Genomic DNA, 15,937 nt, shown 5'->3' with positions numbered 1-15,937 from the left:
GAAAGGTTGAATTTTGTGTGTGCATGCTAAGCATGTATGTGCATGGGGGAGGGAGGAGTTACATGTACCTGTATGTAAGGAGGAGACCAGAAGATAACAGTGTATTCCTCAACTAGTCTCCATTTTATGACCTTGAGACAAGACCTTTCATTGAATCTAAAGCTCATTTCAGATAGCTTGGCTAGCTAGCCAACAAGCTCACAGGTCTGCACAAATATTTAACAAAGAACTCAAGTTTAAATATACTTATGTGAAAAGCATTATTCTGGGGCTATAGGCATGCATAGATTTACACGGGTGCTGGGGGATTCAAACTGTGTTACTCAAGGTTGCACAGCAAGATCTGACCTACTGAGTCATTTCCCCAGCCACTACAAGGAATATTTTTTAAAAATTAACTTGTGATTCACTAAATAAACAACAGATCTCGATATAATCGGCTGTACTAGATTTAAAACTATTCACTTCTTCAAATATCCATTCTTTCTTCTTAAAAAAACAACTGCTTCTATTAGTTATCTCGTTCTGGTCTCACCATTAACCTACTACTAAGCCATACCTAAATACTGCGTGCCATCTTGCAATGTACTTCACTTGCATTATTACATTAAATGACCACAATAAATCTAAGTAGTATTACTTCCTTTTTCCAGAATAGGAAAACGAGTACAAAAGGAAGAAAATACTGAGGTTTTTTTTTCTTTTTTACTTTAAAAACATTAATTAACAGAACACCATCTCAATCAATTTTAGGTATGCAGCTCAGAGACAATTACATGCAGTTGCCCACAAACTCAGCAACAGTTACTTTGATTTTATTCATAAATGGGTGTGAACTAGTATAATACTGAGGTTTTGACTTAAATTTCCCAAATGCCTATCATGTTCAATTTTTTTTATGAGATTCTTGGCCATTTATATATCTTCTTTGGAAAGAAAAATCTGCTTAGGTTCTCTAGATCAGTTTGTTTTTTTAATTATTTAGCTCCAAAATTGGTTTTTATACTCTTGTTGCAAGTCCCTATCAGACAGAGAACAAAATGTTATGAATATTTTCTCCTATTCTATGTTGTCTTTTCACTTCTTTCTTTTCTTTTTTATTTGGAGTCAGGGTCTCACTATGTTGCCATGGCTGGTCAGGAACTAATTATATAGATCCACCTGCCTCTATTTCCTGAGTGTTAGGAATTAAAGGTATGCACCATTGAACTCACCTTCTTTCACCATCATGCCCCCTCTTTTCATTCTTTGTTATGGTCCTATTTAATTCTGTTGAGGTTTAATGTACTATTTTTTCCTTTCTTGCTTGTTTGTGCTTTTGATTTCATCTAATAACATTTAGCACTTTAGTCTAACCCAAATACCAAGATCAACTGACGTATAAGTGTTAAGTTTTATTTCTAGCTTCTAAATTCTTTTGTTGATACAATAATTTACTCTAATGGTAGTGCCAGACAGTTATGGTCACTTTAGCTTTATAATAAGATTTAAATTCAATGCATTCTACTTCACTCTTCCTTCTCAGACCCTACTCACTATCCCAGATCTTGTTTTATATAAATATCTTGTCAGCATGTGAAAAGCCAAATGGCACAACAAAATAGCTCAACACATAAGAGAACTTGCTGCCAAGCCTGACAACCTGCAATCGAGTCTGAGTCTGATTTTCCAGGACCCACATGGTAGGAGGAGCAAAATGACTATCACCAAGTTGTCTTCTGACTCATACAAACACATCATGGCACCCTCCTCTCAACAATCAAACAAAAGTAATCCTAAGAGCACTGGCTGTTCTTCTAGAGGACCCAGGTTCAATTCCCAGCACCCACATGGCAGCTCACACCTGTGTAGAACTCCAGCTCCAGGGATTCTGACATCTTTACACAGACATACATGTAGGTAAAACACCAATGAACATAAAAATAAATTATAAAAAAAGTTAAAAATGAAAAGAAGTCACCTTTAGTTTTGATAAGGATTGCAATAACTATGAAGATAAATTGGGAAGAGTATTATCTTAATAGAATTAACTCTTAGATACTTTGAAAATGGAATATTTTCTATTTAGTCTTTTTAATATTCTTTCAATGTTTCCCAGTTTTCAGGTTACAATGTTGTAATTTACACTATCAGTTTATCTTAGATGTTTTATCCTGTGAATGTTATTTATTGTGTCTTTTGCCCAATGCTGTCCATAATGTACACGTACACTGTATCTTATCTACATGCGCACACGCACATATGTGCACACACGATGGTTTTGCTTCTTTTCTAATCTGGATATCTTATTTTCTATTGCAATTGCTCTGACTAATACTTCTAGAAAGATACTAAATAGAAACTACAACAATACATAATAGACCTGTATACACGATATCTAGGAACTTCCTTATATTCCTAGATATCGTGTGTACAGGTCTATATTTGAGAACATATAGCAGTAGTCCTTCCTTATTCCTCTTAATCAGTCATGATCTAAAATTATTAGGTGTTTCAAGAAATAAACAATTCATATTTTTAAGTTGTATTTCCTTCTGAGTAGTGTAAAGAAATCTTAGACTGCACATTCTATCAAGATAAATAATCTTTCAGTCCAGTGAATCCATGGTATATATTCGGGTTTTTTTTTTAAGATTTATTTATTTATTATGTACACAGTATTCAGCCTCCATGTCTGCCTGCAGGCCAGAAGAGGGCACCAGATCTCATTACAGATGGCTGTGAGCCACCGTGTGGTTGCTGGGAATTGAACTCAGAACCTCCAGAAGAGCGGTCCGTATTCTTAACCTCTGAGTCATCTCTCCAGCCCCCTATATTTGGTTTTTTAAGGCAAGGTTTCACTCTATAACCTTGGCTGGCCTGGAACTCATTATGCAGAACAGGATGGCCTCACCTGGCCCACCTTCCCAAGTGCTAGGATTGCCCTATTTCACCCAATTAGTTTCTTTCTTCCTTTTTCTTCTTTCTCCCCCTTCCCCCTTTCATTTTTGTTCGTTTGAGACAGGGTTTCTCTGTGTAGCCTTGCTGTCCTGGAACTCTCTAAAGACCAGGCTGGTATCAAACTCATAGAATCACCTGCCTCGGCTTCCTGTGGGCTGGGATTAAAGATGTGAGCCACCACCACCAGGTTCTAGTTTCCTTTTTTGAGCTTGAAAAAAAACTACAAATTAAAAGAGTACTCATACTTCCTCAGTACTTAAACACTAACAGTGGAAGCACTGTAGCATAATGAATGCACAATGGCTACAACAGTAAACTCTCAAAGTGAAATTTTGCATTTTTTAATTTGAATAATAAAACATATCTTGAAGTGGTCATTAAAAATCTATGAAAGTTTATGTTTTATGAAATGGTGAGCACTATAAAGAATTAAAAAATAACCCAAAGGGCCGGGCGGTGGTGGCGCACATCTTTAATCCCAGCACTCGGGAGGCAGAGGCAGGCGGATCTCTGTGAGTTTGAGACCAGCCTGGTCTACAAGAGCTAGTTCCAGGACAGGCACCAAAACTACACAGAGAAACCCTGTCTCAAAAAAAACCAAAAAAAAAAAAAAAAAACCCAAAGGCTTCAAAAAATTTATAATTTAATAAAGCAAATTAGTTATGACCAAAAACAGAATACAAGAAAAAGACTATTAATGCTTCTTTCGAAGGCACTAGCAGCCTTTTCAAGAGTATTAAAAGTCTGAATATTATTATAAAGTAAAGCTCATTTATTTACTCAGCAATTAATCATTTTAGCAAATTTTGGTTAACTGTGCTTAGTAGAATATCACACCAAAACAGGTATAGATCCCATCTTTGTAAAGAAAATAATAAGCTAAGTAATCATTTTTAGTTGTTGGGAAGTTTTTATTTTTTTAATCTTTTATTAATGGAAGAATTACTTTAAATTTTGTTTCTATTTAGTGGAAGTTTGAAATACTGGGCAAGTAAGGCATCACCTACGAATAAAGTAATATTCAGGAGCAAGAAATCCATCTTTTGGGGGCTGGCTCAGCGGTTAAGAGCACTGGCTGCTCTTGCAGAGGTCCTGAGTTCAATTCCCAGCAACCACATCACTACCATCTGTAATGAGATCTGGCGCCCTCTTCTGGCCTGCAGGCATACAAGTAGGCAGAATAATGCATACATAATAAATTTTTTAAAAGAAAATCCATATTTCAAGTTTTAATTCCATAATACAATGCACTGCAGGATATGGTGGGAAAGTGTGTTTTTGTCTGTGTGTGTTAGAAGTACCAACATGGAAGTATCATATGTAAAGAGTTGAAGACATCAAAGTTTACTGGCATATTTGTGGATTCCCAAAGACCAATGTAATTGAAACTTAGTACATAATCAAAACAAGAAAAATTAGGATTAGAGAAAGTGCAGGGAAGTGACTCCACAGATGAAAACAAGGACTCAGGGCATGTGAGGGAAAAAACAAACACACTCCTCTATCTGCAGTGTAGAACACAGAGGCAAAACAAATTCTATTTGCACTCTACCTCATGGTTAAGATCCTTACTACAATTTTTACTACATGGAAAGAGATATAATGGTCCTCTTTTAAGGATGGAAAAAAACAGGCTAAGAAGAGATAAAACGCCTTGCTAATAAGGTCACAGTGCTAATAAATTAAGTCTCAAATCAGAGACATTTTATAACTAAAGTCAAGCCAGTAAGCACCTTCCTTTCTATTGTTTATTCAGAAGCAATAAAGTAAGGTTAAGACAACAAGCATAGCAAACGTCACACTAATAAATACAGATTTTCCAAAATCCAAAAAGAAGTAACAGTTAAGATTATTCTTATCTCTACACTACATATAGAATACTTTTAAAAATAGGGTAATTTATAAAAAATAATTATCATATGATCTATTAAATATTTAAAACTGTGCATCCCAGAACAGTAAGATTGTGTATGTGAAGCCAGTAAAGAGTAGGTTTACAGTTTTGTTTTTTTTTTTTTTTTTTTGTTTTTGTTTTTGTTTTTGTTTTTTTTTTTTTTTTTGGTTTTTCGAGACAGGGTTTCTCTGTGGCTTTGGAGCCTGTCCTGGAACTAGCTCTGTAGACCAGGCTGGTCTCGAACTCACAGAGATCCGCCTGCCTCTGCCTCCCAAGTGCTGGGATTAAAGGCGCGCGCCACCACCGCCCGGCAAGGTTTACAGTTTTGTAAACTAACTGTGATGATTGATTTTATTGTCAAACTGACGAAGCAGGCTCACACTGCTAGAGAAAAAGCCTTCAATTAAGTAACTGCCTGGATCAGAACGACCTGTGGGATGTATGTGGAGCCCTGTCTTTATTTCTGATAGAAAGAGGTGAGCCCAAACCACCGTGGCAGTACCATGTCTAGGCAAGTTGTCCTGGGCTACATGAAATAACTAGTTAAACATGAGATAGCTAGCAAGCCAGAAATCACCATTCCTCTCCATGATGTCTATCATGAGGTCCTGCATAAGTTCCTGCCCCGACTTTTCTCAGTAAAAGACCATGACTTGGAAATGTAAACCAAACTCCTCAACTCCCAAGTTGCTTTTGGTCAGAGTATTTTATCACAGAAACAACCAGGAAAAAAAAAAAAAATTAACTAAGACACGGTCCAAGTAATTTAAATGTTTATATTAGATTTAATGCATGCCCAATGGCAACCACTTGTAATAAAAGTCAAACTTTTCTTAGTATTTTTTAAATTAAAAGCAACCATGTATTAACTTACTGAAAACAATTTCAAGAACACTGATGCCACACTTTGCAATATGGTACACGCCTGCCAGAAGGTGCCAGTGGGAGACTGAAGTGATGGTTCAGAGGGTAAGTAAGCATTGAGTTGAATATTCAAAACCACAGAACATATACCAAAACCTGGGAATGGTCATATGCATCTGAAACCCCAACTCTATGTACAGGTAGTGACTAAAAGATCAGTGTGGCTTGCTAGCTACCAGTACAACTCCAGGTTCAGTGATAAACCCTGTTCTCAGGGGTATAAAGCAGACAGTGGTGGAGCAGGACACCTGATATATCTTCTCTGGCATCAGCACATAGACACAAGCATGTCTATCACACATGCATGAGCACACATACCCCCCCATATCTTTATTTTTTTCTGTGAATTCGTAGAATTCAAAATGTAAAAATGCAATATAAATACACTGTAATATCTTTCTTGATCAGTAAAAAGATTAAATATATATCCAATCTCAAAAAAGTGTTACTATTTAGTACTTGGTTGTAACACTGGTAAATACATTTGACTTAGCTGACTTAAGAAACTCAAGAACCACTGAATTAAAAATAATTAATTCTTTAAATCTACTAAATTTTAAAATAGCTTGATATTAGAGAACATTTTTATTTACCCAATACGTGAATGATCATCATCTAGGAATAAAATCTTCAAGTTGGAAAAAACATGAATTAAAAAACGTGAAATATGCATACATACCTTTGTCCTTCTTAAAATCCAAAGCATCTTCTTTATCCGTCACTATTTCCTTCATATTGATGATACTCTGGTGGGTGAGTTGCCGAAGAATTTTAATTTCTCTAATTGCTGTAATTGGGAAGCCCTCCTTTTCATTATCCAGACGTACTTTTTTTAAGGCTACCATTTCTCCTATTAAACAGTTAAATAAAATCAGGTTACTAGCTAGCAAAAGATACTTTTCTCTATTTAACTTAAATACTTTTCTTATAATTTCCATTTCTACATTTTAAAATTATAATTCACGAAGGTATTTTAGTTTCCAACATAACAAATAATATTTGTAGTTAAATTAACATTTCAAAAAAATTATGAACTTTTACATTGCATTGAACACTATAAACCTGGTTAGGATGAGGAAGGTCTGCATTTATTGTTTTATACTCTCTACTAATACAGAAGAAAAATGGTGAAGAATGGGATTTTTACCATTCTTTTCTGTGTAAAAGAGGGATCAATATATACACAGGATATTCATTCATTCATATTAATATGCATTCACTCATTCTCTCTCTCTCACCTCTCTGAAAGGAAAATACACTCCAGCATTTATTGTTCAAACTCACCAATTACCTAATCATGAAAATGGGGTCCAATTTGTCTCAAAAATACGTTTCCCCCCATTATACTATATTGTCACATAATTTAGGTGTGTGTGAATTTTGTATCAGACACCAAGTAATATCAGACACACATACACACAAACACAAGTTGTTATAAGTGTAGGTCAAGAAATGCTTTAAATTTTGGAGGTTTAGAGTGTTTTGTTTTGTTTTGTTTTGTTTTATGGGAACGTACATAGACTTAGTAGGCTGGGCATCAATCAGCATAAGAAAATGTTCACTATAATAAAGACATTCATTCTACTTCTTTGGATGGAAAAAGGGGACTAATGTTACATATTTTCTAAAGAGAAAAATGTATGGTCTTAATCATTAAAATTTATTTTCATTTTTATGACTTTTTCCTATAGTATAGTATGTTTTAATCATTAAAGCTTCTAAAAGTTATAATTTCATCTTATTGATAATATTACAGATACCGTTATTCCATGTTCTAACTACCTTCATTAGTTTCTAACCATAAGGTGTTCTCCCATATACTAAATGACCTCAAATAGCTGTCAATTTTAATCTTAGTTCATGTTAAAAATGAACTTAAGCTTAAAAAAAAAAAAGATAATTCTGTTGGGGAGTGGTGGCACACACCTTTAATCCAAGCACTTGGGAGTAAGATGCAGACAGTCTTCTATGGCTGAAGCTAACTTGGACTACACAGAAAAATCCTCCTCCCACCACAAAAAAAAACAAAAAACAAAAAAACACCCTAGCTTATGCAGCTCAATGCATTATTTAGCAAAATGTCAAATTTCTGTAATGTGACTTCTAACACAATTACTTTTCTTCTTTGGAGGAGTTTTTAAAAACCTTCTGCCCAGATTCTTGATTATGTTCTGAAAAATGAATATTCTAAAAAATGTAACCTTCCGAATCTGGTTCAAAGGGTAATTTCTATAGAGGAAAGAAAGATGGTCAAAAGAAAGTACCGCCGGGCGGTGGTGGCGCACGCCTTTAATCCCAGCACTCGGGAGGCAGAGGCAGGCGGATCTCTGTGAGTTCGAGGCCAGCCTGGTCTACAAGAGCTAGTTCCAGGACAGGAACCAAAAAAGCTACGGAGAAACCCTGTCTCAAAAAAAAAAAAAAAAAAAAAAAATTAAAAAAAAAAAAAAGAAAAGTACTATATGATTCTTAATATAAAACAGTCTTTTCCTAAAAACAAGCATGGTGGAGCATGCCTATAACCCGAGTCTTCAAGAAGCTAAGGCCGGAGGAAGTAGAAGCAGTCCTGACTACATACTTAACACTTTGACTCAAAAAGAAAAAAAAGAAACTATTAATACTTTTGCCTAGGTACAAAGAGTTTAATAACTATTCACCACAAAAGGAACACATTGCTAAATCCCACTATAAGCAAAGCACAAATACCAAAGGAACGATTTTTACAAGTTTATTGTGTACCTGTATGTACTGATACTGGTTTAAGTAAACAGAAAATGCATATGCTGAATAAAATTAAGACTAAACAGCAACACAAAGAATTTTTACTTCTTTGGGAATTTTTTAAACTATACATCAGAAGAAAAACAAAAAGTAAGCATGTTCCATCCCAAACTTAACATTCTTACCAGTGTCTTTGTCCCTGGCTTTGTAAACTTGTCCGTAAGTACCTTCTCCAATAATTCCGATGATATCAAATTTATCCACGCAGCGTTTTCCCCAGTCAATATCTTTTTCTTTGATTTCACCATAGCGAGGCCCACATATTCTATTAAATATAGTTCTGAAGTTTTTATAGACAATCAAGCAAACTGAATGAACTGTTTCATAATTCAAAACCAATCCCGCCCAATCTTAAATATGTTATTTCACCCTATTCTTGTGTATTTGTGAAAATTAATGTAAGAAAAGCTACTACTAATTGATATTAAAATTTTCATAAAAAAACTTGTAATTTCTACATACTGACTCTTCTGTAGATTAAAACTTGAAGAAAAAGAAGCAACAGTGCTTTTTTAAAAGGCTTTTAGAAATGTACCTTTTAATAGTGAGTTAAAACCAACATTACTAGAGTCAAGATTTTCTCCTCTGTCCCCAAAAAGTTTTGTTGTTCCAGTCAATGATTTTCTCTTCCCATAAATGTGTGTATCATGTGCATATAGAGAGAAGGGAATGTATATGTGTATACACACACACACACACACATAGTACAAGGTTAACAAACATTAACAAAATAAAATGACTAAAAATTACTTACAAACTGAGATACAGAGCAGGATAAAACCACCCTAAAAGCATTGAAAAATTTTCACTCAAACAAGTATAGAAAATTAATCATATAAAAATCAAGATTCAGAATTCCATAGTTGGGCAGAGTTTAATAGTTATAACAAAAGTCAAATTCTTTAAAAGGATGTTATTATGTAGTGTTTTAACTGTAGCAGAAATTTAAGAATTGAAGTAGGATTCAAGGATAGACTAACGATTTTTCCTCATAATAGAAAATGACCTCATATTTTTAAATTACATGTTACCTGAAGAACAATACTAAATTAAATCTACCCCAAAGTTTTAAACTTCCCTTTGTTAAGCAGATTTTTTTTTAAAGTACCATTGTTCTCATTCCTTAGTTTCAAGGAAAAGAACTTTATGAGGTATTTAACATGAAGCTATATCAGCTCCATTGTTAAAAATTCTGTGTTTTGGAAAACTGAGAATGTATGAAGTTATATGGAGAAATGAATAGTTAAAAGCAAAGGGAAACACTGTCCATTACTGACTTTGTTTGAGCTCACTGAATGCTGCCTTCCACTTTGCTCAGTTTCAGTGTTTTCATACTCATTAGCTATCTTAACTACAGCTAATATATCTCTGACACATACAACAACCCCAAATTAATAAATACAAACTGTAACAAATTTTCATTTGGTTTTATTAGTCAAGGCAAATAGGTATACCACTTATAAAAATTTGTTTCAGAACTCTCAACCAATTTGTACAATAAATAAATAAATAAATCTGTTAAAATAAAAGTACACTTTCCATTTTAAATCTCAATGTTTTCTAAGTTTAAAATGATCCAGGATATAATGTTTCCAGTCAAGTTAAGTGCAGGTAGAAAGCAAGCACATACTTAGGCCTTCTTTTGTTGTGTAACTGTGCTGCTGTTTTCTTCTCCTCCGGACTCTTAGAAAGATCATCCCCTCCTGGTAACTCGGGGGGCAACGGTAAATCAGCAAGCAGACATCGAAGTTTCTTTTCTACTTCTTTTTTAACTGCCTTTACAGAAATATTGCCTCTTAAGCTAAAGAAAAGAAAAGAGGGGCCACATAAACCACAAATGTTTGATTATATAATAATAAAAATACGGTCACGTTTTAAGACTTAAACAACATGCATAGGTTGTATTTCCTAAGTCACACTCACGTCCAGCTAAAACGAACACTATTCTTCAACCACTAAGTTTGCTGTGAGTTAATGCTCTTGTACACTGTAAAAATCTGTCACTTGTATTAATTTAATAAAATACTGATTGGCCAGTAGCCAGGCAGGAAATATAGGTAGGGCAAACAGACTAAGAGAATTCTGGGAAGAGGAAAGACAGAGTCAGTTACCAGCCAGACACAGAGATGAGAATGCCTTACTGAGAGAAGGTACCAAACCATGTGGCTAAACACAGACATTAATTTAAGTTCTTAGAGCTAGTTAATAATAAGCCTGAACTAATAATCCAGTTATAATTACTACATAATTATATTATAATTAATATAAGCCTCTGTGTTTCTTTAGGACTGAATGGTTGCGAGACTGGGCGGGACAGAAACTCCTCTCTACACTAAGTCGAAACTTAGAAAAGTTTGTAGGAAAAGAAATGACACAGAATTAAGTAAAAAACATGGAAATCTATAAAGTGTACACCTTAATGGTAATATATTGATACTCGTTAATTATAATATATGCAAGGTAAACAGGGATTTTAGAATCTTTTTATCTTTGCAAATCTAAGACTATTTTAATAAAATAAAGTATAGGGAGCTTGGAAGATGGCTCCATGAGTAGTAGAACTAGGCATGCAAGCACAAAAACCTCAGTTCAAATCCCAAGAATTCACATAAAACTGGACACAGAGCACAAGTCTACAATTCCAGTATTCCTAACAAGAGAGGGGGAAGAAAAGACAATAGAATCCCTGAAAGCTCTTGGGTCAGCTAGCCTGATATTCACATTGAAGTGGCCAAACAAAGGGAACTTGCCTGAAACAAGGTATAAGGATAAGGACCAACACCCAAGGTTGTCCTGTCACCTGATATAAGCACTATGGTATCCAAATAGCATACACAATTCACATACATAAATAAAACAACATATTTTAAACTCCAAAAAAATATATAGATCTATTTTCAAAACTGTGAACTGAAACAGAAAAAAATCAACTAGTTATGCTTGCAAGAAACCTCATGAATCCTGCGTACCATCTGATTCTAGTATGAAGAAATGATGCTTTCCTTTAAGTAAATAAAACCACAATCTGCAAATGACACACCACTATTCTTTTCCATTTACATAATCCAAACCAATTAATTCAATATCATTCTTTTCAATGTTAATTTTTCTGAACCACATAATTTTCTATTTTTTAAAAAGACTTATTTTATGCATAAACTAACTGTATCTACATGTACACCTGCTTGCCAGATCTCATTACAGACTGTTATGAGCCACCATGTGGTTGCTGGGAACTGAACTTAAGCTCTCCGTAAGGCTAGTACTCTTAACCACTGAACCATTTCTCCAGCCCATGATTTTTTAATTTTTAAAGACCTGTGGTGGTCTGACTGATAATGAACCCCCACAGGTATTTTGATCCCTATTGGTGAAACTGTTTGAAAAGAATTAGAAGATATGCATTGTTGGAGAGCAGGCTTTAAGGTTTTAAAGAGCCATTTTACCTGTGCTCCCTCTCCACCTCTAATTTGTTGATCAAGATGTGAGCTCTCAACCCAGCACTGTGGAGCATGCCTTTAATCCCAACACTTGGGAGACAGAGGCAAGACAAGATCTGCAAGCTGTTCCTGTTATCATGCCTTTGTTCTGTCATCATGAACTCTGGCCTTCCATAATAGATTATAACCTTGGTTAGTCCTATACTTTAAAAACTACCCAAAGAGCTGCAGTTTTCTAATTGTATCTGAATTGTAACTGATAATTTAAAATTTCCCAAATACTAAAAATCTGTTACCTAATCAAGACATGTTAAAAGGGAACCTTTTCATGATAATAAAATTTGGACCTTATATACTTTCACACAAGTTTTCAATCTAATAATGGAAAAGCTCATATTCTGTTGTGGCTCAAAATTAATAAACATATCACTGAAAATAATTTAACTTTAGTTGACACCACTTCTACTCCTATTGAATATTATTATTATCAGATACATAGGTCCTTTAGTACCACATACTGAAAACTATTTGCCAGACAAAGAGTAAAATAATCTTTGTTCTTCGTAACTGTTACTCTCTAGAAGGTTCTTTAGCAGGTAAACATATTTGAAAAGAAAGTGATTTGTAAGGAATTACACAGCCCATTTCTCAATGTTACCATCCTGCTACTCAACAAATATTACAGGCTTTTATAGTTTTGTGTAAAGTCCTGGAGATTTAATAAAAAGTAATAAATATTACACTACTGTTTCTTTCATATAGAAGGTCAGATTTTTTGGAAAATTGGTAAGCAGTAAATTAAAATACTAGACAAATGAATTCAGAGCCTGTGAGGTGCTAAACGTTATATTTTATTTGAAATCTATTCTGTTTATAACTATGCCTATTTAAAGTAACCTATTTAGAATATAAAGTCTCTAACTTGTATTAAAACATTAGTAAAACTTTTTTTTCTGAGATACTTTGATGGAGGAAGGTCATTGGCTAATAAAGGAACTGCCCTGGCCCATTTTATTGGTTAGAATATAGGTGGGAGGAGAAAACAGAACAGGATACTGGGAGGAAGAGGAAGTGAGCTCAGAGACTTGACAGCTCTCCTCTAGGGAGCAGACACCTGAGAGAGACGCCATGCCCCGCTCCCGGCATGAAGCTCCGACCCAGGATGGACTAGGCTAGAATCTTCCCGGTAAGACCGGTTCTCACAGATTATTAGAGATGGGTTGATCGGGATGTGAGAATTAGCCTGTAAGTGCTAGAGCTAAAGGGCCAAGCAGTGCTTAAAAGAATACAGTGTCTGTCTAATTATTTTGGGGCATAAGCTAGCTGAGCAGGCGGCCGGGGTGCTGGGAACGCAGCCCCGCCGCCCTAATTACTACAATACTTAAGCGCATTTTGATGAAAGGGGTCTAAAAGTCTTAACTTTACCATTATTTTACTTAAGGAACTACATTCAACTACATTATTATATAAATCACCAGATATTATATTTTCATAATATTGTAACAAAAATATTTTACTGCTTTCAATGAATAAAATGTTTTCCATATTTTACAGTTACAAAAATAAATAAAATCCCTTAACAAGAAATAGGTAACACCAACAAGGTGAAGACATTTTTGACTGCTCAAGAAAATAAAGTTAAGTGTGAACAAATGGAAATAAGAGCTGTTTTTGGCATGGAGCTCTGCAAAGCTGTGTGTATCCAAACTCATTACATCCAAGTGTTGCAAGCAAATCGTCTTTGAATAAAAGCAAATAATAGTAAGAAATTTTTCTGAAAAATGAGCAAAGAATATCAGATAAAATGGTCAACCTATTTTAAAAGATTCAAGAAGCCTATTGAAACTAGAGAAAGTATAATTCAGTTTATCCAGTGTATTGTAAAAAAAATTAACTGTCAATATTTTTAAATCAGAGAATTTACATAAATATTCAGACCAGAGTTTTTGTTTTTCCTAATTTTATAAAAAATTATTGGAAACAACAATATGTCTTATGACATATGTCTTTCCATATGTCTTATGAATGTCTTCTCTAATTTTCCAGAACAAAGTAGTTAGGCATGACAGACAGAGAATTGTGATGCTGCACTGAGAAAAGGCTGGAAAGGAAAGAAAACTATGCTAAACTAACCCCAACAAAGACAAAAACTCTTTTCATCTCAAAAATAATGGCCCTGACCTTGAAGATAACATGTATTTTCACAGTGTTCACTTGCAAATTCCTATTTATCAACAATATGGGCTCAGATAAGCAGGTATAATATCGGTAAATAGTTGTGTAGAAACATGTATTTGTTCTCTAACTAAACATAAGTAATATAGGAGACACTGGTTTAGTTACTGTAAATAATCTCTAGCTTATTGAGGCGTGTATGGAGGAACCACAAATGTCACAGCATACACGAATCTACATAGGAAGAAGAAAAAGACAAGCTCTTCTGAGTAATCGAGGAGTGTCGAGGTCACTCGAGGAGTGTCGAGGTCACAGGAGAGGGCAGAAGGGGAGAGGGGAGAAAATGTATAGCTCAATAAAAACAATAAAGACAGAGGGAGGAAGGGAGGGAGGGAGGGAGGGAAGTTAACTGCAGTTCTGGGAGAAGGATTCAGAGTCTGGCATACTCTGTTTGGCTAAGACTCAAGGAGGCACCAGTCCATTGAAAAAGGTGAAAGGATTTTGCTTAAAAGAGTACCTATCAGCCAAACCCAGATCGATGACTGTAACTGATTATAATGTAGAAAAAAGAAAAGTTCCATTTGATTAAGAGGACTAGGTGGAGTAGGAGGAATTGCCTTTTTTATGTTTGCTTTATTAACAGCTATTAAGAGAAATGATCAAATTTTAAAAAATCATCATTTGTAGTTCCTATTATAGTAATGATTAGCAGTCTTATGAGTGAGTGCTAAACTGTGGATGCCCAGTTTCAGGGAAAACAGATCTTCAAATTGACTAATATATATCCTACAGAAATATATCCTAAAGTAGACATTTGTACCTTCTACACAGAGGTTTTAAGGTTGGTTGGTCAATTAACCAAGTTATCACATCACAGTTTAACATTTTGTTCCTCATACAGTAAGAAGTACATAAGATCATCTCCTAAATATTCTAGCCAAAACCAGTATTTGTTCTGAACTTATCCAAGATCCAAATGATTTCTAAGTTTATAGGAAATGAAAAGGTTAGAGAAAAGCAATCAGACAAATTCAGAGGTAAGACAGACTTTTCAACATATGAGGGTAAATAATAACCTGTAATTATCTGAGGTTACATTAACAGCACATATGAGTAAACCGAAAACTATGGCAACCACTTATTTTCAAAATGATGTGTATACACATACACTTTCCTTATACAGGGAAATTAAAAGCATAAAAGTAGATATATTAAATACTAGCATTTGTTGACTCTGGTCATTCTCAACCTGTGAGCCCCAACCCCCTTGGAGGTCAAATGACCCTTTTATAGGGGCCACCAAAGAAATTTACATTATGTTTCATAATAGTAGCAAAATTACAGTTATGAAGTAGCAACAAAAATATTTTTTATGATTGGGGTCATTACAACATGAGGAACTGGATTAAAGGGTCACAACACTGGGAAGGTTGAGACCCACTGCTCTAGAAAGTTAAAATACTAATTTTATTGTTTAACTTTATAAAATGCCCAAATACATAAAAGTAACAAGAGTAAAGATTTACAAAATCACAGTCACAAAAAGCACAATCAATCTTTGGAGATTTATTTAAGAATGTAAATATGACAGTTAACTAGGAGTGGGTAGAGGCATACTTAAAGAATGCAAAGGTGGAAAGTACTCCTTAAAACATGGCTACTGAAGCCGGGCGATGGTGGTGCACGCCTTTAATCCCAGCACTCGGGAGGCAGAGGTAGGCGGATCTCTGTGAGTTCGAGACCAGCCTGGTCTACAGAGCTAGTTCCAGGACAGGCTCCAAAGCCA

General features: G+C 34.8%; 1 protein-coding gene across 4 annotated transcripts in view; it reads right to left on the bottom strand.

Moving 5' to 3' along the window:
* Window positions 1-15,937, bottom strand: part of Cdk13 (cyclin dependent kinase 13) — a 92,686-nt gene that overhangs the window by 45,393 nt on the left and 31,356 nt on the right. For all 4 annotated transcript variants that reach the window (XM_041630581.1, XM_041630583.1, XM_041630582.1 and 1 more), the window contains exons 3-5: window positions 10,167-10,337; window positions 8,662-8,801; window positions 6,438-6,608 (exon numbers count right to left, since the gene is read on the bottom strand). In XM_041630581.1, coding sequence (XP_041486515.1) covers window positions 6,438-6,608; window positions 8,662-8,801; window positions 10,167-10,337 — 482 coding nt within the window. The remainder of the gene's footprint in view (window positions 1-6,437; window positions 6,609-8,661; window positions 8,802-10,166; window positions 10,338-15,937) is intronic.

This window comes from Microtus oregoni, unplaced genomic scaffold (assembly GCF_018167655.1).
Source record: "Microtus oregoni isolate MIOR12 unplaced genomic scaffold, Mior012 000035F_ref0000213, whole genome shotgun sequence".
Lineage (NCBI taxonomy): Eukaryota > Metazoa > Chordata > Mammalia > Rodentia > Cricetidae > Microtus > Microtus oregoni.
Note: the sequence above shows the minus strand (reverse complement) of the source record. Positions and strands in the feature narration are given on the sequence as shown.